The 20,053-nt window shown below is 35.5% G+C and overlaps 4 protein-coding genes and 1 long non-coding RNA gene across 6 annotated transcripts in view; 4 read left to right on the plus strand and 1 right to left on the minus strand.

The window, feature by feature from the left end:
* The window catches only part of LOC106162470 (uncharacterized), a 75,789-nt gene extending 58,146 nt beyond the window's left edge, over positions 1–17,643 (plus strand). Inside the window, exon 5 of the mRNA XM_087013692.1 lies at positions 16,981–17,643. Within this exon, the coding sequence (XP_086869818.1) occupies positions 16,981–17,363 (383 nt within the window). The 3' untranslated portion in view covers positions 17,364–17,643. The remainder of the gene's footprint in view (positions 1–16,980) is intronic.
* LOC147761812 (uncharacterized) overlaps positions 1–20,053 on the minus strand; it is a 271,082-nt gene that overhangs the window by 180,305 nt on the left and 70,724 nt on the right. The gene's annotated exons all lie outside the window — the stretch shown is intronic.
* The window catches only part of LOC106158690 (HEAT repeat-containing protein 3-like), a 117,452-nt gene that overhangs the window by 72,569 nt on the left and 24,830 nt on the right, over positions 1–20,053 (plus strand). The window lies entirely within an intron of this gene.
* On the plus strand, positions 723–6,134 carry LOC147761820 (uncharacterized). Its single transcript, XM_087013691.1, has 4 exons — positions 723–937; positions 2,303–2,468; positions 4,382–4,543; positions 4,748–6,134. The coding sequence occupies exons 1-4, from the start codon at positions 770–772 to the stop codon at positions 5,050–5,052; spliced, it is 801 nt and encodes a 266-aa protein (XP_086869817.1). The 5' UTR covers positions 723–769; the 3' UTR covers positions 5,053–6,134.
* LOC106163333 (uncharacterized) lies at positions 13,251–16,931 on the plus strand. Its single transcript, XM_087013690.1, has 5 exons — positions 13,251–13,397; positions 14,156–14,269; positions 14,484–14,816; positions 15,471–15,684; positions 16,231–16,931. The coding sequence occupies exons 3-5, from the start codon at positions 14,512–14,514 to the stop codon at positions 16,522–16,524; spliced, it is 813 nt and encodes a 270-aa protein (XP_086869816.1). The 5' UTR covers positions 13,251–13,397; positions 14,156–14,269; positions 14,484–14,511; the 3' UTR covers positions 16,525–16,931.

A 20,053-nucleotide genomic window follows, 5' to 3' on the forward strand; every position in this document is an offset into this window, starting at 1 on the left:
AGGAATAGTTCCCATTTAACATAAAAACATCAGATTACTATGAATCACACAGTCAAACACATGCACGCTGGTTTCACTTGAAATGACAGTGCGTCCTGTTGTGTTTAAGAGATTACTGTAAACTCCCCTTTTTCCCAACATACATCTTTCATTTTCCAGTAAGTCTTCCTTACACCCCATTTCCATAGATTAGATCGACCTATTTTAGATCGACCTAACTCCCTGGGGGTTCACGCTAAATAGCTGTCAGCCGGGCGGACACGAAAGTTAATTACCCCTTACAGCTTGGAGTAGGCGGGGACGGACACTTAAGGGGGATTATCTGACAGTAATCTAGTGAGACTCCCCGCGGTGATAGATCGATCTAAAGTTGTGGGAATAGAGCCTTAGACTGGCTCCCCAGATTCAAATCATGGATTTGTGTTTCGTCCTTTCGAAATTGTCGGATATTGTCTGTGACACAGAAACAGTTTTCAAAGAAAAAAAATCAGTAGAAATCAGATATCTACCAATGTAAATACAGTTTGTTAAACAAAATTTTCACCAATGTTGAAGATGCTTACTAGTTCAGAAAGCACGTCATCTAAGATAGAGAGAAGATAATGGAGGTAACGCCCACTTTCGATCACATGTTCAACGCCAACCAATACAATTGCGACAAGTACCTGAAATATAATATCGAAACCCTCCCATTACTATTGGATAAAAGAGTGCTCTATCCACGGCGTGGTAGACAATACACATTTATTGGCTCATACGCTGTGTAAGAATGGCAGTGTTCCGTTTGTTATCATGTGTGCTCTTGTTGGTTCTTGTCCAGCACAGTAAAGTTAGGGGACACGACATGGTCCCAACTCACGACGGCGTTCTGTCACATCATACAGGCACAGGTATCGGTACCGTTGATACTTGTTCATGTAAGAAGACCAAAGAAAAGGTTCGTATACCGTATACCGTAATAACTATATACTTACGCAGTATGCCCCCAACCTTAGTAAGGATACTGACAGGGTTTTAATCATCAAAATACCGAAAACAATGAAAATCGGCTCGTTAGGTTTTGGGGGTTTCTGTGGCTAACGTTCACTGAGGACTTTTAAGCACAGTTTCTCAGAGCAATCTAAATAAGATATTATTTGGGTTTCATCATTATAGGGATGAACATTTTTCTACTGCTAAAATTCTAACAGCCCGATTAAATAGAGATCATAAACAAGACGTTGAAAAAGACAAGACCGAGAAGAAGTACTGTGTTAAGTAATTTTCTTGACTCAGGCCCGTAGCCAGCAATTTCAAAAGGGGGGTTCTGTTTCTGAAAAAGTTGACCTTTTCCCATAAAAACTTCATGTATTAGATCAAATTTTACCCAGAGTGGACCTTTTCCTAGCAAAAGGGGCGGTTCTTTCGAACCCCGCGAACCCCCCTGGCTACGGGCTTGCTTGTGTAACGTTAAAACATCCACCTTAAGTTTTAGATTTGCTCTGCTATTATAATTTTTTTAAACACCTTTATTCTCATAAATATTGTTGCATTATAATTGAAGGTGGCAATTCGCCAAGGCATTTCATGCTCACCTTTGAAATTAAATAATAATAATAATAATAATAATAATAATAATAATAATAATAATATTCAAGGAAAAGACAGCGACGAGGACATGAGTGACATTTGAGGGGAGTGAGGAACAGGGCATGGGGGAAAGGTATTTGTGTGAGGGAGGGGGCAATAGGCCATCAGGAGAGAGAAGTACCTGCGCCAGAACAGATATTGAGGAAGATTCAGACATTTTTGATTAAGAAATTCGACATTATTTCAAAAATTTTACCGTTTTGTCCAGATGTTCGTGTTTTATGGCTATGTAGGAACAGGGATATCTTATCTAGTTGGGTTCTGAAATATGCATAAGTTACACCAAGTATATCTTCAACAGGTTCGTAGATCACGACATTTCCTCTGTTTCAGTGGGCACTGAAAGAAAATATGTCGGATGGTTTCGGGTTTCCCACATAAACAGTTAGGAGAAGCCATTGCTGTCCAGTTGTGGTCATATAGTTGGGCTCTAAATAACAAATCGACCCGGCCCTTTTTAGGATTTTTCCATTTTGTCTCAACAATGTCCACCACCCATCTGAAGCTTCCGAGACAAAATGTTATTATAATAACCCCTGTACTAGCTCAAAGCCGTTGAGAGGTCCAAGTACATTTAGTTGACAAAGGTCGAAAGTTGTCGGAAATTGTATTGTTTAACCCTGAAAATTTGCTGCCTTCAACGTGTCTTATTTTACTTAATTAATTGCTGTAGGTAGCTGATTTGGAAAAGAGGTTACATGTCACATATTTAGAAGTGCAGAACAAGATAAGACTACAACAGGAACAGTTAGTGAAATCTGATGCTTTGCTGTCGAATTTAACTGATAAACTAGGGATCGCCTTGGAGAAAATCAAAAGAATGGAAGAAAAACTTAAAGGTAGGATATTCATTATAAGCCCACTGGGGCTGGGTGCAAAAAGAAAAAAATGTATCTGTATTACTTGCATTAGAGTAGAGGTCACTTAAATAAACAAACAAATATTAAAGTATAATAAAAATGATAGTGTTAAATGAATTAAAGAATTTGTGAGTTTTGATGAATAAATGTCTTTGTTTGTGTACGTGGGGAGTGGACGGGGGGGGGGGGGGGGGGGTGCAAGCGTGTGTGTGTGCACATGTACGCAGGCCCGTAGCCAACTATTTCAAAGGGGAGGATTCTTTTTCCGAAAAAAAAAGTGGACCTTTTTAACCGTGACACTTACATATGTTATATTTTCATGTTTTCATAAAAGACAAATGAAAACAAGCCTTGGCATATTTTAAATCATATTTAGTATGTGGAAAAGATGTTAAAAGTACAACCCTTGACGAAAAGGGGTTGACCAAGAAAAAAAGGCCTTAATATTTCTAAAAACAGGAAAACAATTCTTGCTTTAGTAAAACAACTTTTACACATTACCAAAATTTGTTATAAAATGTTGTCATTAGCAGTGTCATTTCTTCAATTTGAATGAACATGTTATTCATACAGAGCATCACATAACAGCACCCATTATAAAAAAACTGCTTAGGTGTAATGGAAAGTGAATGAGCATAAATGATTCATTAAATCTACAAATACAAAATCTACACAATGAAGAAAAAACTAAAAAATTACAAAAGTTATATCAAAACTTGTAAAAATATCACTGCTTCCATTCACATTAAATGGCACCATTATCGAGAAAAAATACTGGTCACTAACCATATGACCATTGGATTATTCCATCCATGTTTTATAAGATTATTTCCTCAAGTACACTCAGAGTATTACACAAAGAGTGTCAACCAGAGGGATTAATATCCTAAATGGCAAAATGCTTTGTACATCATAATAAAAGTCTATAATAAATATCAACCTAAAACAACGAGAAAATACAGTGCATTCAAATACAATTAGAAAATGGATGAATCAAGCATAGTTTAAAATCTTAATTTTATCTGATAATTTGAGAGAAGACAATGGTCAATGAGCAGTTGTATTAAATTCTATACAGGATAACCCTGTAACTACATACTTTGACACTTTTACAAATAATAAAGAGAAAGGAGGACATTCAGAAACTGCAGAATTTATAACAAATGTCACAGTACGTGTGTTATCATCTCTCGTCGTAGGGTGAACAATGTTTGTAGATATATTATTTTTCACACTACATTTACTTGTTGCGGCTTTGCACCTTCCTATACATAACTTAAAAACCACAACTTACTTCTTGTGAACTTCGTGGATTAGGCACGGATGAAGATTTGGCAATGCTAAGATATGAAGCATGTGGCAAAGACTGCATTCCCACAGATTTAGATCGATCCATCTGGATCGACCTAACTCCCTGGGGGTTCACGCTAAATTGCTGTCAGCCGAATGGGCACGAAAGTTAATTACCCCCTTACAGCTTTTAGTAGGCGGGACAGACATTTAAGCAATCTAGCGAGACTCCCCACGGGGATAGATCGATCTAAAATCTGTGGGAATGCAGTCAAAAAAAAGAGAATAATATTCAGGGTGCATTGGTGACACCAAAAAGCGATTTTGATGTTTTGGGATGTATGGAATTGCACAACTGCTTTAATTAAGATTCACATTATTTTTTGATGATGCTAACTAAGGTTAATCCCAAATATTTAAAAATTTAAGCTTTGATCTAAAACGAGGGGGTCTTCTTTTTTTCAGTAAATTGTATATTTGCCAGCATTTCTGTTCAGTTGAAAATTAAACAAAAACGTTTGAGACTTTTAGAGTTCATATCATACTTTGTAAGCTGGCACATTTCTATAGATTCTTACAAATGCCTGTCTTCTGTTTTTCAGAGTGTCCGATTGGTTTCGTTGAACTCGGTGGCAGCTGCTATCATATCTCGACAGCTAGGAAAACTTGGTCCCAAGCTCAGGAGTACTGTCAAAGTCTCTTTGCCAATCTGGCCACTATAACTTCCAAAGCTGAAAATGAGATGATTTCGGCCAACTTACCAGGTAAACTCATTTCCATTTGGTTTAATAGGTGGTTAATAGCTACGATTTTCAAAACGTATCAAATAACTTGGGCTTCCAAACTTTTAGCGTGTTTCCTTTTAGCCTATTTCCTGCGTTTGCGACCTGGTTAGAATTTTTAAATAAAAAGTTATGTCGCTTGTTGTGTGATTTTGTTAAAAAGGAAGCTTTTTTGCTATATTTTAGATTCAGTGATTCACTGGTGGATAGGTGCTCACTACCTAGGGAGTGAGGGTACATGGGCATGGATTGCCTCTAACTCCATACTTACCTTCACAAACTGGTATGAAGGTGAACCTAACAAATTAATGAAGGCGGAAGAGAGTATTGTGTGGAGCTTTTATGGAAACAGGACAACAACAAGTGGAATGATGCACCGTGCATTAGAAATTTTCACTTTGTCTGTGAACGCTCCTAAATCTGACGTCAATTTCAACCCCCGTGTTACAAAACTTAGGGTCAGTGTAACAGAAAGACCGCCTTCCATTTAGTTACAATGGTTAGGGTTAGCATGGCCTAAGTGGGTCAAAATCTAGGACGAGGCTTAGTTCTATAAATAAATGGGAAGCGGACTCTTTATCATGGGGAACTCTCTGTCACGTTGCATCGGTACCAAATGGCCATGTCATATTCCATTACACCCCTTTCTCCATTCTCACCATTGCTAAACGATAAATTCGTTATCTTATCCAAGGCCCTGTCAAACGCAAATTTGGTGATCTTGGCCCTCCTGGTTTCCAGAGTTTTTGAGGTCACCGCACCCTGAGTTTAGATAGCTTCTGGGATCAGCTGCATGCTGAAAGTAGAGAGGAGAGTTTTTATTGACCTCTGGAATTTAGGGTGACAGGCTATGACGCAAGAGAGAACAAGGTTCACCTCTGTACAGCGCTCAAGGGAGCTGTGACATCTGTCAAAAAAGCAGTTTATTTGATAATTGAAATTAAATTTTTCTTGAAAATTACTCTAAAAAAATGAATGACAATCCGCGCAGGCAATTTTCTGACAATCCTATCCATGGTGGATAATAATAGCTGTCAAATGAGCAGGCTACTGCAATGTACAGGTAGCTGATTCTATTTGTTCCTGTAACTTTATAGTTACATTTATAATCTTCGAATAGTTTTCCACTCAAGCAATATGAAGATCGCGATAACGGCTTCAGTATTAAATGAAATACGACCGATTAAATTCCTCTTTAATTCAACTCTGAGTGGAATATCATTAGATAGCAAGAAATTTTACCCATGGCAAATATTGACAATCGTTCGATTTCCCAGAAAAGAACCTGTTTAAGAAGGACGTCTCATATGTCTTAATTGAAAGCAAACAAACGACAGATATCTTCAGTTTTATCTTAGTTTAGCAAAAGTGCGTCTGTCGGCCATGCATCACCTGTATGTTTTACTATCATTATTTTCAACTGAAAAAAAAACACGTGTTTGAAATGGTTCTTCTGAAAATATGGATTTTTAATTACCATAAAAAATTCTCAGCTTTTGACTCAATTGAGCGAGTCGTAGGCCTACATGCAGATGTCCTCTCTCCGTCGGTACGCCTGTAACAATATTGCGCAAATAATAATAATAATAATAATAATAATAATAAATAAATAAATAAATAAAGATAAAAAAGATAACGTGTCAGCCAAGGCCAAAAAAATTCTATTGGCATTCCTTGATCAGTGCTCGATAGGATCACCTTGACCTACTTGGCAAGGTCAACTACCTCTGGTCACCTGATACCACCATGGCAACTAGACGCTTCCATTTTACCACAGTTTGAGACATTTAATTTATGTTGCTAATTTACTGCTAAAGCTGCGGCTAAGAATGCACGTTGAAGAAGAAGGATGGATTTTTTGGCCAAAATATTTAGGTACTAATAAAGATGAGTAAAATCTTAATAATTTGATTTCTTTTCTTCATTCTGTCAGGTTGATGTACACAACATAAGTTGCATGGATAATTAATGATAATTAATAATATACATAGTGAAAATACACGGATGTACGTTATTTTTAAAAGACTGATAAGAATAAACATATTAATATTTTGGCTTCACTCAACTGCATTTACAGGTAGATGAATTAATAACTAACATGAACATTGTTATAAAAAATTGCCAAATTACTCATGAGTCTATTACATTTACTCGGGCAAGCATGCAATATTAACCGGAATTATTAACGAAAAATGATCACTTGACTGTAATTACATGAGGTCCTGTACAGATATTACATTATCGTCATTTCATTAAGAAACGTTCAAACTAAAAGATCATTTTGACAGAGAATCCATTTAATCTTCAGGCGTTTTGAAAGATGTCGTTAAAGGAAATTCGTGGCTTGGCACGCGGCATAGAATAGCCGAGATATCGCTAATGTAGCATTTATGCGCATATAGTTATTTATATTGAATAATGTAATAAGATGACATGAGAAAACCATGAATTATTACAGGATTCCAACAATGGGCATTGTAAAATATTGTGTGAAATGCAATACTAACCCAAATTATTTACTCGGAGAATTTTCCCTCAAGGTGACAAAAATCAGCCAAATTCTAAAGTTACAATAGCAATAACATACATGTAGTTCCTGAGAGTTAGATCTGATCTTTTAAAAGCACGCCTTGAATAACGTTCATTCGACCTGATTTTGTAATTTGGCAAATAAGTTATCATACCACGCATCTGGTTTTCTATTTTTCTGTCTCTCGTAGTATATCCACACTGGCCAAGGAAGTGTTAAACCTCTGTAACACCGGTCTTGCGACAGGAGGACTAACTTTAACCCACTTTCACGACTATGATAAAATAGCAGCTTGCAATGGATATATTAATGTACTTCAGTATTTGGGAATCTTTTATTTGTTTTCTTTCCTATTTACGCCTGATTTTAAAGTTGTCTGATTTTAAAGTTCATTGATTTGATCTTGACTATGAAATACTGCCAAAGCCCCAAATTTGAAAGGGGTGTCAGTTTGCCAGGTCTCCCCAACTACCAGACTCGGCACCGAGTGAACCCGAATTCACCGGTAGATCGGACCACACTACCCGTTTTCAAGGTGTGTGTCATGACGCATTTCACAGTATCATACCCCGGTGTACCATGAAAATCTGACTCCCCCAAAATGTGACTCCCCAGTCAAAATTTCATAATGAAAATGTGACTCCCCCCATGAAATTTTGACTCCCCCACAAAACTTTATAAATCTTATTTTATTTGAGTATGACTTTTATATTGAAGTATGCATAATGGAGGATATATTGGCACTTTTTGTTAGTTTGCAGGTAAAATTGATAATGAGAAAATAAGAAAATTAAAATGTTTATTTTACCACCCAATGACTATGAAAAAGCTATTTATTTGATATTTGGTGATCACTTCAACATCTTTCCTTTGAGAATTATTTATGAAGAATATATTGGAAGTTTTTGGAAGTTTGGTGGTAAAATATTGGGTGCAAAAAAAAAAAAATAATAATAATAATAATGAAATTTCTTCATATTCAAACCTATGGGATTTGGACTCCCATGAAGAAAAGGCACCATTTTATATTAAGTCAGCATAACATTGTTTTTCACATGGTTTGCATTGTGACATATTTTTTGTTAGTTTTTGAAAGTTTGGTGGTGAAAATTTTGATGGAAATCGATTATTTTTTTAATAAGTATTCATCTTACTACCTGTTGGGTGGAAAATATAAATAGGGTAGAAAAATACACATTTTAAATTTTCTTGTTTTCTCATAAAAATTTCTAAAAGTGCCAATGTATCCCCCATTGTGCATACTACAAGATAAAAGTTATATACTCAAATAAAACAAGATTCATAAAGTTTTGTGAAGGGGAGTCAATATTTCATGGTGGAGTCAGATTTTCATTGTGAAATTTTGACTGGGGGAGTCAGATTTTTATGGGAGCCAGATTTTCATGTTACACCGGAACAATATTTGAGATGAGATGCACTACATTCCAACCCCGCTGAGAGTCATCACTATCACATCGTGTTCTAGGCAAGAGCGGTGTCGCCTCTGATACTTCGAAGCGCGTACTGACGCACACCTTGAAAACGGGTAGTGTGACCTGTTTGTAAACATTCATCTCTAATCCAGGAGCGGATCCAGAGATATTTTCTGACAGTATTCCAAATTATCTTTGTTGATCCATGCTCCATTTTTGATGGTCTTCCAACAGAAAAAAAATTAAATTTGACTAGCTGAATCATAGTTCTATAAACCATACCAAATGGGACCATTTGCCCTCTAAAATACCAATATTTTTCGTGACCCTTCATCAGGCCCCAAACCCCACGCCAAGTGGGCGTGGGGCGGGGGATTGGGGTTGGGGGGGGTCGGTATCCGCGGACCCCCCCCCCCCCCCCTTCAAATAATCCTGGATCCGCCTCTGTTGTTTAGCCCATAACATGTTCGGACACAGGTTTCTCGGTGTTCATTCATATATTTATTTATTTATTTGCTAGTGGCACTTGGATCCGAACGGAACTAGGATTTATCCGTTCCATTATGTCCACAAACAGGAAATAGGTACGCCTATTGATTGATTAAAATGTCAACATTCATCCCCTTTCCCCGGTGTTGAGTTTTGTAAAAGCAATGTATCAAAGAAATACGAAACCGCATGATGAAAGAAGCATGCGCAATATTTGTGGAATAAAGTGGTGTATTTTAACAAGTGGACCTCAGTTAAAAATTCATGTATATGTATTTGACCTTGAACATTCATGAACAGTTTCAGCCACAGTCCCTCACCTAAAATGGGTCATACCTGTCTGTAATTTGCATAACAATAAGTTGCTCATCGTGGTGCGAGCTGTCTTTCCGAAGGCTCACTATACAGTAGGACACATCAAGGTGAAGATGCCGCAGCAATGTGCGGTACAGTTGCAAGGCCGTGCTTTTATGAGGCGAAGACATAAATGCATGTTTTGTAAGTATCACATTTTCTTCAGTAGATTTTAGTCAGTGGATATAAAAAGCGTAAAATAATGCAAGGAAAATTACGACAAGTATTTATGTTGCGATTCTTTGTTATGTTTTGCCTGTCGTTTCTTTTATGTCACTCAGAATATTAGCTAGCATATTAGTAGATGGGAATATTAGGCCTACCACAAATATCACGGACTAATTTAGATGATAATACCGTACTTGTCACAGAGCTTTTACAGAGCTTTTACTCCAAAGACAAGTGTGCTCTATCAACGTGTACATCAATTTTATGATCAAAATATGGCGCACAAACGCGTGTTGCATAGCGATTTTAGATATTTCAACATTGATTAGTAGGTAAAATAAATTAACGTCTCTAGTAATAACCTCCACGCATTAAAGAATTGTTTTCATTGTTTATTTTTTCAAAGCAAGACATCTCAAATATCTTTATCAATAACTTCAGATCTTAATTTTGGCGTAAGGTAACCTCGATATGGATTGTTTTTTTGAAAATCGGACAAGTCAGTAAACACCACATCATTTCAAGTGGCCTTTGTCTTTGATGTAAAATGCATTTGTTTATTTTCTGGGTCTGTTCGTTTAGTCAAATATTGTTTACATTACTTTCTCATTTCAGAAGTCCGCTGAGACACTGCGTACTGCACGACTACCGCTAGCAACCAAGCCTTTCATTCACTTTCTGGAACCAAACGCACAATCATTCATCTATTGTATTTTAATAAAAGCTGAATAGATACGTTTGTATTTACTTGTTTTTTTTTTTTACTTTGCTATGAAATAATGTCGATACAGATAGTGGTAATAATAAAGGGGTAAAATTATTAAGATATGATAACTGTTTGAGCACTTTAAAATTTAATCCACCAAAATTGATTTGTAAATATTGTTTGGGATTGTTGATTTCTGCAGTAACAGAAGATATCTTAAACCAAAAGGTTTGTAAATATTCCCAATATTTTCTAAATTATTGAGTATGAGCATTTTAAGAATACACGTTCAAGATTTTCCAACAGTCCACATTTATAAATACAATCAGTATGAATTCACGATTTTGCTTTTTGAAAATGTATTCTGTATTTTAATCTGTAATTGGACATTTTTGTATATCTCTTGGAATAAATTAGTTCGTCCTCTCGTATACCATTTTCTGAATTTTTAATATGGGTTTTTGAAGAGTTCTGATTTTTGCTACAGAAAATCAATTCAAATTTCAAATTTCACGATCTTCTCAATTTAAATTTTAAACGGAAAAAATGAGAAAGTTGAGAGACACATTTAAAATGGCAACAGTTGGAATTTGCTTCTCCCCAAAAAATAAGGTCTGAATATTCCGATCTATTTGAAAAGGGTCTTATTAAAATGTTTGAAATATATTGATCCCTTCATTAAATTTTGTGACCATACAGTCCCAAATGTGCAGACAAAAAGGTTATATTTATATTAAATTGTAGAAAAGCAAATTTTGAGACCAATAATTTAATGATTATTTCAGGTTTATATCCCCTCAAAACTTTGCTAACACATTTTTCAAAATTGTGATCTTTCATAAAGCTAATTCCACCGACATTATAATGTTGTTTTTGTGATGATTTTACGTGCATGCGCTCCTCAAATCGAATGTACTCGTCCCACCTGTCACCTCTCAAAAATAATGGACTCACCCCACCTGTCACCCCTCAGATGGAATGGACTCGCCCCACCCTTCACCCCTCGGATGGAATGCACTCGCCTCACCTGTCACCCGTTAAAAAGAATGGACTCACCCCACCTGTCACCCTTGAGATGGAATGGACTCGCCCCACCTGCCACCCCTCAAAAAGAATGGACTCACCCGATCTGTCACCCCTTCAGATTTAATGGACTCTCCCCACCTGCTACCCCTCAAAAAGAATGGACTCGCCCCACCTGTCACCCCTCCCTCTGATCGAATGGACTTGCTCCACCTGTCACTCCTCAATCGAATGCACTCGACCCACCTGTCACCGTTCAAAAAGGAACTGTCTGAACTGTTACCCATTTCAATACAGTCACACAAACCACACTCATATCAATTTATAAAATAAAGTCATTCTAGTGTGTTTATTTATTTATTTTGGACATCTTTTACGACTGAAAATCATGGTGAAGAAATAAAATAAAATATATGCACTCTTAGATTGGCATAGACTCAAATAATGTGATTATAGGTCAAGGCCGTTTAGACAGAGGTACCTGCTCGTGACTGATCTTGAATTTTACATACTTGTTACTCTGTAGAGAGGTATTTAAACTTTGTTTAACATATTTTTAAGTGTGTTGGGCTCATTTTAAAACGCCTTTGGATCTGGTGGAACGTGGACAAAAATTTGGTATTTGAGGTTGACACATCTGCGTCGCTTACGTTGACATTACATGTTACGTTGACTACTCCACTACTCGGAGCTCTTGTGTCAAAGGCTACATTGTGCTCTGTGCTTGTATGCAATATATGGTGTGCATGTGTCAGTGCGTGCGTGCGCGTGTTTGCACATGTGCGTGATTCAGATGTGCATTTAAGTAATAATAATTTTGCTGAGAGTCATATGCCTTACCTTTATTCGCATAAATGTTTCAGTAAAGTAGCTGCTATTTGTCCTTAGCTTCTACATTTATTCTCTAATACTAATGCTACAGAATGATTCTTAAAAGATGATAAGACAGGGGTTTTCCATTTTTTTTTATTGCATTACCAGGTCTTACAGTGTAACGTACAGTGTAATGAGAAAATAATAAGTGGACAATTTAAGAAAAGAAAAGATCCAGTAGAGCTGCAATTCGAACGTGGACTGTATTTATCATGATATGAATCACTCCAGTAAGTCTGAGAATAAACAAAAAAAAACACACGGTTATCAATTCATTGTTAACCGTGTGTTTTTTGGCTGAGATAAGATAACTTATGTTTCTCAGCATGAGCTATGTTATTTGGCTCAATAGGAAGAAGGCACTAAAACAAAATTTTGTGTTGCACTTGCATTTTAAATTTAGTCTGCATGAAAGTATAAAAACAGTTCTCTCTTACAAATTTCTGTGTTAGAATAACTGTTTAAAATATAAAATAGGTAATTGTGGTAAAGAACTGGAAATTTCTTTGTTTCCACTGTAATCAATTTCATGACATTATTGTTTTATTTCGACAATCTTTTCCTTTCCTTTCTTTTCTTTTGCCTTGTAATTATAATGGTCATTATCATTTCAGAGAAAGCAGAGTGGTATCATAGTTATTCCCAAACATTCTGGTGAACATCTCTATAGATACATGGTTCAAAATGGGCTGAAAAGAGGTAAGAGTGACAGGGGCAGATCCAGAGATATTTTCTGACAGTCTTCCAAATTATTTTTGTTGATCCATTCTCTATTTTTGACCGTCTTCCGCAGAAAAAATTGGATATCTGTCAATGTTAACTTGAAAATCTGACCGTCTTCCGGAAGACCTAGAAGACGGCCTATATCCGCCCCTGAGTGATGTTAAGATCTTCCAAGTTATTGATTCTGATCCTTGTTGAAAAGCTTAAACTAGTTATTATTGTGTGGAATCTAAGTGTCTAAAGATAATAATAATAATAATATATTTTAATATTAAAATGACTGAAATAGAAAAAGAGATATAGGCCAATGAAGAGTCTTACAGTTGTATATAATTATTGAAGTTGTTGTTTGACTGTATTTGTTCCAAACTATAGAAATATGTTGTTTTAAATAGCAGTAAAGACGCCCAAAGTCAGATTGCAGTTGATGGGAGTCGAGGGGGCATGCATCTCCTGAACATAATCTGCATGAATATGAGAGGAAGCATAATTTCCTTGGAGTAGGACAGAAGAACTGGTTTCTTTTGTATACAAAAGGTAAGTATCTTGAATATTTGTGGAGCACATATAAATTTCATTTCCTGCAAATATTGATTCAACAGTATTATTAGCAGTTAATTACTGTTTATTTATTACAATCAATTCAGCATGTACAGTCTTAACTGGAACATCAGGTCACAGTTTGCTGTTCATCTCTGTCAGTGGCTTTATTGTATATCATTGCTAGTACTTAAAGTATAACTGGAACATCAGGTCACATCTCTGTCAGTGGCTATATTATATATCATTACTAGTACTTAAAGTATCATGTTAAGTTAGTTATGTAGACTTTTTATCATAAAGTTAAGTGCAGAGTGTGTTTAGATAGAGCTAGTGCAAGAATTCTTGTTAATTTGATTTGTGCTAATGGTATTGTTATATGAACTAAATTTATATTTAGAATTAAACTACAACTCAGTTATATTTGATGCATGTCGTACTCTCAAACAACATACTAATATTATAGTGAAACTTTATATATATATATATATATATATATATATATATATATATATATATATATATATATATAAAATTATTAAACTCAGTATATAGTAGATGTTTTATATATCCAGATGGAGTTTAATGCCAATTTAACATACTTTTATGTATTTAAAAAAAATAAAATAAAAAAAAACTGTTAGCTACCTTCTCAGTTTAGATAGATAGAAGCCCAAATTTATTTGAAATACTGATTGTTAAATATGAGTTGTATAAAGAAATTTGAGAGAATTTACTTTTTTCTTTCATTGAAGGAATGTGCTGGACATAACAGTATATGATACAGTATCTGGCTGTGAATCCCACTTTAGCAGCAATGGATGCCTCACAGTGGGATACACCACTTTGGAGTCTTGTAAGAACTACAGGTAAGTTGCAGACTTACTAACAATGGATGAATAAACATATGGTGTACTTTGAAATGACTTCTTTTAGAAGTTATCATCAAATAAAATATGAAAGATGATAATAATGATATATATATTCTGATTTCTTAATGCAGGATACAGTTTTCCTTCAACATTTAATTTTCATGTATAATTTCCATACTTTGATATTTTATATCAATTTAATATTTTTCAGGTTTGGACTGCAAACTTGCCTTCTGTTTATGTGGTCCTGTCATGGATGGACACGCTGTTCCAACTTGAAGCTGGCCCCTGTCCTTCTGTGGTTGAACAGCACCTTGAACTACATGTTTGCTAACATGCTGCTTATCAGTACCCTTCTCAGTGCTGTTGGTGTCATTCAGCTTGATAGAGACATCTTCCTCTCCAGCCTCCTTGTCAATATAGGAACATTCCTTGTGAATAGCATATATGATGTAGCAATGTACAATATCAGGTGCTATGACAGAGAAGACACTGGTTACACCGTGCTGCAGAGCCTGGAAGATAAGCCTCAGTATGATGACATGTAAGGAAGCAGTTTACTTTTGTGTTCATTTTAAGGGACCATTTCCACAGATATTTGGATCTACCTATCTCCCTGGGGAGTCTCACTAAATTGCTATCAAACTAACTGGCTTAAACGTCTGTCACGCCTAGTAAAACTGTAAGGGGGTAATTATCTTTACCCCTAGCTGATACGATAAGCGTGACAGACTTAAGCCTCTTGAGCTGATAGCAATTTAGCATGAACCCCCAGGGAGTTAGGTTGATCCAGATTGATCAATCTAAGTATGGGAACCCATTCTTAGACTCTTCATTTCACAGTTATGTTGGAATAAAGTTAAATTTGTCTTTAGCTTTTGGAGTTGACCCCAGGTCTTGCTCATAGCAATGACTGATTCTGACAACTTGTATGGGGCTGAACTTGTTTCATTTCATAGACTTTTTCATTTGTGTTAAATATTCATAGTATTGAAATGATTTCACATTTTCTTGCTGATGTGACACATGTTCTGAGTTTGTAAATGGAGTTAGTAATTATGGCCAGAGTGTTACTCTACCAATAATACTAATTCTTTACAATAAATTATTTCTTGATTAAAGAAAGACTCATTAATTTTTATTTATTTATTTATTTGTTTGTTTGTTTATTTATTTATTTATTATTATTTTTTTGCAGTTGCACAATCAGTGATGGGTTCCAACAAGTTGTGCATGGAAGTGTGGAGACCATGATGAAACAGGTGGCTTATGACTTTGAGAAGGGCTATGATTTAGCACATGCAACTGTTGAACACCAGGCTGTAGCACAGCTTGAAGAAATGGTTGCCAAGGAAAATTTGGTTGTTAAAGAAGATATGGTTGCCATGGGAGATGTGGACAACAAGAAAGAGGTATTTATTACTTCTTTCTATTTTTAGTTTGTGCATGCATGTATGTGCCTGTACAGATATCATGGATTGCCTTTGACACATACTTGTATTGCCTTCTTGTAATTAAAAACAGACACTTGTATCATTTCTCTAATGTTTGACAATATATTTGGCTTGACTTACACACCATTCTCATAGATTAGATCGACCTACATTGGATCGACCTAACTCCCTGGGGGTTCACGCTAAATAGCTGTCAGCCGGGCGGACACGAAAGTTAATTATCCCTTAAAGCTTGTAGTAGGCGGGGACGGACACTTAAGGGGGATTATCTGACAGTAATCTAGTGAGACTCCCCGCGGTGATAGATCGATCTAAAAGTTGTGAGAACAGAGCCTTATAAGCACATATACATATACTAAGAACATAAAAAGACATTATACTAATATTGAGGTATTATTGTGCAACATCAAACCACTACCATAATAAATGTCTCAGTCTGTGGAATATTTTGACTATATTTACCAGTCAGCAGAATCAATTATTGGATGATTTTCAATATTTCAGAAAACACCCAGCTACAACAGGACTCCCAGCTCCAGTGCACTGTCCACTAGTAGCATCATACTCCAGATGCCAGAAGTCTCTAGGGAAAATAACAACTACATTGCTTCTGAGTTCTTCACATATGCTCCTCCCCCTAACAACCCTAGGCTAAACTCAAAGATGCATAAGGAAATGCAGGCAGAGAACCCAAAATCCCATGCTGGGAAGATTTCAGATGTTTCATCTTTTTACAGTCCCATTGCTCACTTCAACCCCAGTTTTCTTATTTCAGGTAATCATGTATATATAAAATAGTTTGCTGTTATATAATGCTGTAGAAATGTCTATCTGATGATGTTTTTTAATCCTTTTTGATGGTGTAGAACAGATGTAACATCCTTTTGATTTTTAGATTCTTAATTTTTGTTCAACAGTAGAAAAATATGGCTCAAACAAATAATTTTTACATTTCCCTTTACATTTTCCTTGTTTGATGCATTAATGTCTGTCATTTCAGTTAATTATTTTGAAAAAAAATGAATATACAAAAAAAAGGATAATGCATTTTCATGTACAGACTGTACAATGTAACCCATCAGGTTACATTTTGAAGATACTTAGAACGTTGATTTCAACACAAGTTTCCTTGCCTTTATTAAAATTAAAACAGAGATTATGGTCTTAAGCAGGGGTAATATTACCCTGCTTCAATTTGTAGTAAAACTTCCACATACTTTTTGCAATAATTCATTTCCACACAATCTGTTCCAGAACCATCAGATGAGGTGCCATACACTGAGCTGAAGTCACTGGAGATGATGGTCAACAGAAAACACGATGGAAAGTTGCCCTGCTTTTTGATCTATCCAGCATTCATTTTGCTGGACGTCTCCTTGGCTGGGGCAGTATATCTCAGCATTGTGTATGGCGGAGAGCTGAGTGATAGCGCTGTGTACAACTGGGCTGCTCTGGTAGGAGTGGCACTGGTGGAGGACTTGTTTGTGTTCCAGACACTGAAGGCAGTTTGTGTGTATGGTTACTGCCTACTTTTCTCAGCAAATGAGGCCAGAGAGGATGCTCACAGGCAGGAAAAGACACAGCTTGTTAAGTTTTTAAAAAATCAGTGCTCTGGTGCCAGTGGAACCTTTTACTAAGTGATATAATTCCAGAAATAGTGCAAGGACTTTAATCAAACTCATGGAGGCCTCATACCCCTATTGCAGAACTATACCATGTTTATGATTTAAAGAAATAATATAAAAATTATTAAAATATTTTGTGTTGAACTTTGTCCTTTTAAATTTCTTATGGATCAGAAGTGTTTTTATATAAACAAATACACTGCCTTAGTATTTAATACATTGCTACAGTGCAAAAAATGTGACCAGAATCTCATAAAGTATCTTTTTTTTAATAAATGCTGCCATTAATGATCTCATTTGCTTTTAAATAGACATTTTTTAAAATGACTTCATTGATCTGTGAAAATAAAATCTACCTTGAGTATTTTCTGAATTTTCTTTAAAGTTTTTAAATATTGAATACCAGTTTGTAAAAGAAGACAAAGTTTCATGGATAATCATGGCAAATTATGCTTGTTTAGGCTTAAAATATTTTGGATTTGATAAAAACTAATTTTTCATTTTAAAAAATGCTATTAAAATCCTGGATAAAACCATTTGGTTAAACAATTTAATAAACAGACTGAAATTCTATGCTTTTTCCCTTATTATGTTGTGTCAACTTCAACTGAAACATTCATTCAAAAAGTCCTATCCTAACATTTCTTCATCAGATTTTTATGTACAGACACAGATGTGTCTGTACATATTGCCATCACCTGCGTCTGTCGTCGCCGTTGTCGCCGTCGTCGCCGTCGCCGGCGCCGTGCACTTTCCTTGTAAACACGATAAGTGGAAGGGAGTTTTACTTTATGGCTTTATATTTACAGAGCTGATGAATATTCATAAAACGCAGGTCAAGTTTGAAAATCAGCATGATCGGGCCATTATTGTTGAAGTTATGCTGTTTTTTCACTTTTCAGCATAAATGCAACACTGTAAACACATTTCAAGGAAAACCGATAGGCCTGTTGTCATGAAACTCACAGGAGTAATCGATCCTAGTAAAATGCAGGTCAAGTTCAAAAATCGGCATGATCGAGCCACTATTTTAGTAGTTATGCTGTTTTTTCATTTTTCTGCATATATGCAACACTGTAAACACAATATAAGAAAAACAGATAGGCCAATTGTCATTAAACTCACAGGAGTGGTCAATCTTACTAAAACGCAGGTTGAGTTCCAAAATCAGCATAATCGGGCCATTATTTTAGAAGTTATACTGTTTTTTCACATTTCCTCAGATTCAATTCTTAGGCATGTTAACAGTCTTATTGTTTTACTAATAAGATACATAAAAGTGTTTGTTTGACATTTCCTGCATCTTTACAACATTGTAAGTTGATTATGTAAAAATGATGGTAAACTTGTTATCGTGTATTGTGTAATAAAGTGTCAAAAATGGAAATAAACTCATATCATTGCAGTTTGTCAGATTCAATCATTCACTATGTTCAGAATCTCAGAATGGAGGAAATTGGACATTTAACACTATTCTATTGATATTTTTCCCATCTCATCAATTTTCTTAGTTGATCATATCAAAATTGCAGTAAACTGTTTATTTTGTTTTATGTTAAAAAAAGTGTTAAAAATGGAAATAAACCCATGTCAGAACAGTGCTGTCTTGTTTCACATTTCCTCAGATTCAATTCTTAGGCATGTTAACAGTCTCATTATTTAACTAATAAGACATGTAAAAGTGTTTGGTTGACATTTCCTGCATCTTTACAACATTATTAGTTGATTACGTAAAAATGATGGTAAACTTGTTATCATGTATTGTGTAATAAAGTGTCAAAAATTGAAATAAACTCATATCATTGCAGTTTGTCAGATTCAATCATTCACTATGTTCAGAATCTCAGAATGGAGGAAATTGGACATTTAACACTGTTGTATTGATATTTTTCCCATCTCATCAATTTTCTTAGTTGATCGTATAAAAATGGCAGTAACCTGTTAAATTTGTTTTATGTTAAAAAAATTGTTAAAAATGGAAAAAAAAAAAAAAAAAAAAAAAAAAAACATTTCAGAACAGTGCTGTCTTTTTTTACATTTTGGCATTTTCAAGTTGTGACTTTGAAGTTCCATGGGCCTGAAGACCTTTGCTAGTCACATTTTCTGAATATCCATGATACTAATATTTTATTATTAAAATTGATGGTCATTATGCTGTTAAACATTATGTAATATTCCATCAAAATTAAAAAAAAAAAAAAAACTATTTTGGGCACTGCTCCCATGATGACCATTTAAGAAAAAACCATGTCACTTACTGTTCTCAAACAGTACAGTAAATAAGTACAGATGTGTCTGTACATATTGCCATCACCTGCGTCTGTCGTCGCCGTCACTGGCGCTGGCGCCGTGCACTTTCATTGTAAACACGATAAGTGGAAGGCAGTTTTACTTTTTTGCTGTATATTTACAGAGCTGATGAATATTCATAAAATGCAGGTCAAGTCTGAAAATCAGCATGATCGGGCCATTATTGTAGAAGTTACGCTGTTTTTTCACTTTTCAGCATATATGCAACACTGTAAACACATTTCAAGGAAAACCGATAGGCCTGTTGTCATGAAACTCACAGGAGTAATCGATCCTAGTAAAATGCAGGTCAAGTTCAAAAATCGGCATGATCGAGCCACTATTTTAGTAGTTATGCTGTTTTTTACGCTTTTCAGCATATATGCAACACTGTAAACACAATATAAGAAAAA

The sequence above is a fragment of the Lingula anatina genome, chromosome 5 (genome assembly GCF_051362555.1).
Source record: "Lingula anatina isolate TDL-2025a chromosome 5, LinAna3.0, whole genome shotgun sequence".
Classification (NCBI taxonomy): Eukaryota; Metazoa; Brachiopoda; class Lingulata; order Lingulida; family Lingulidae; genus Lingula; species Lingula anatina.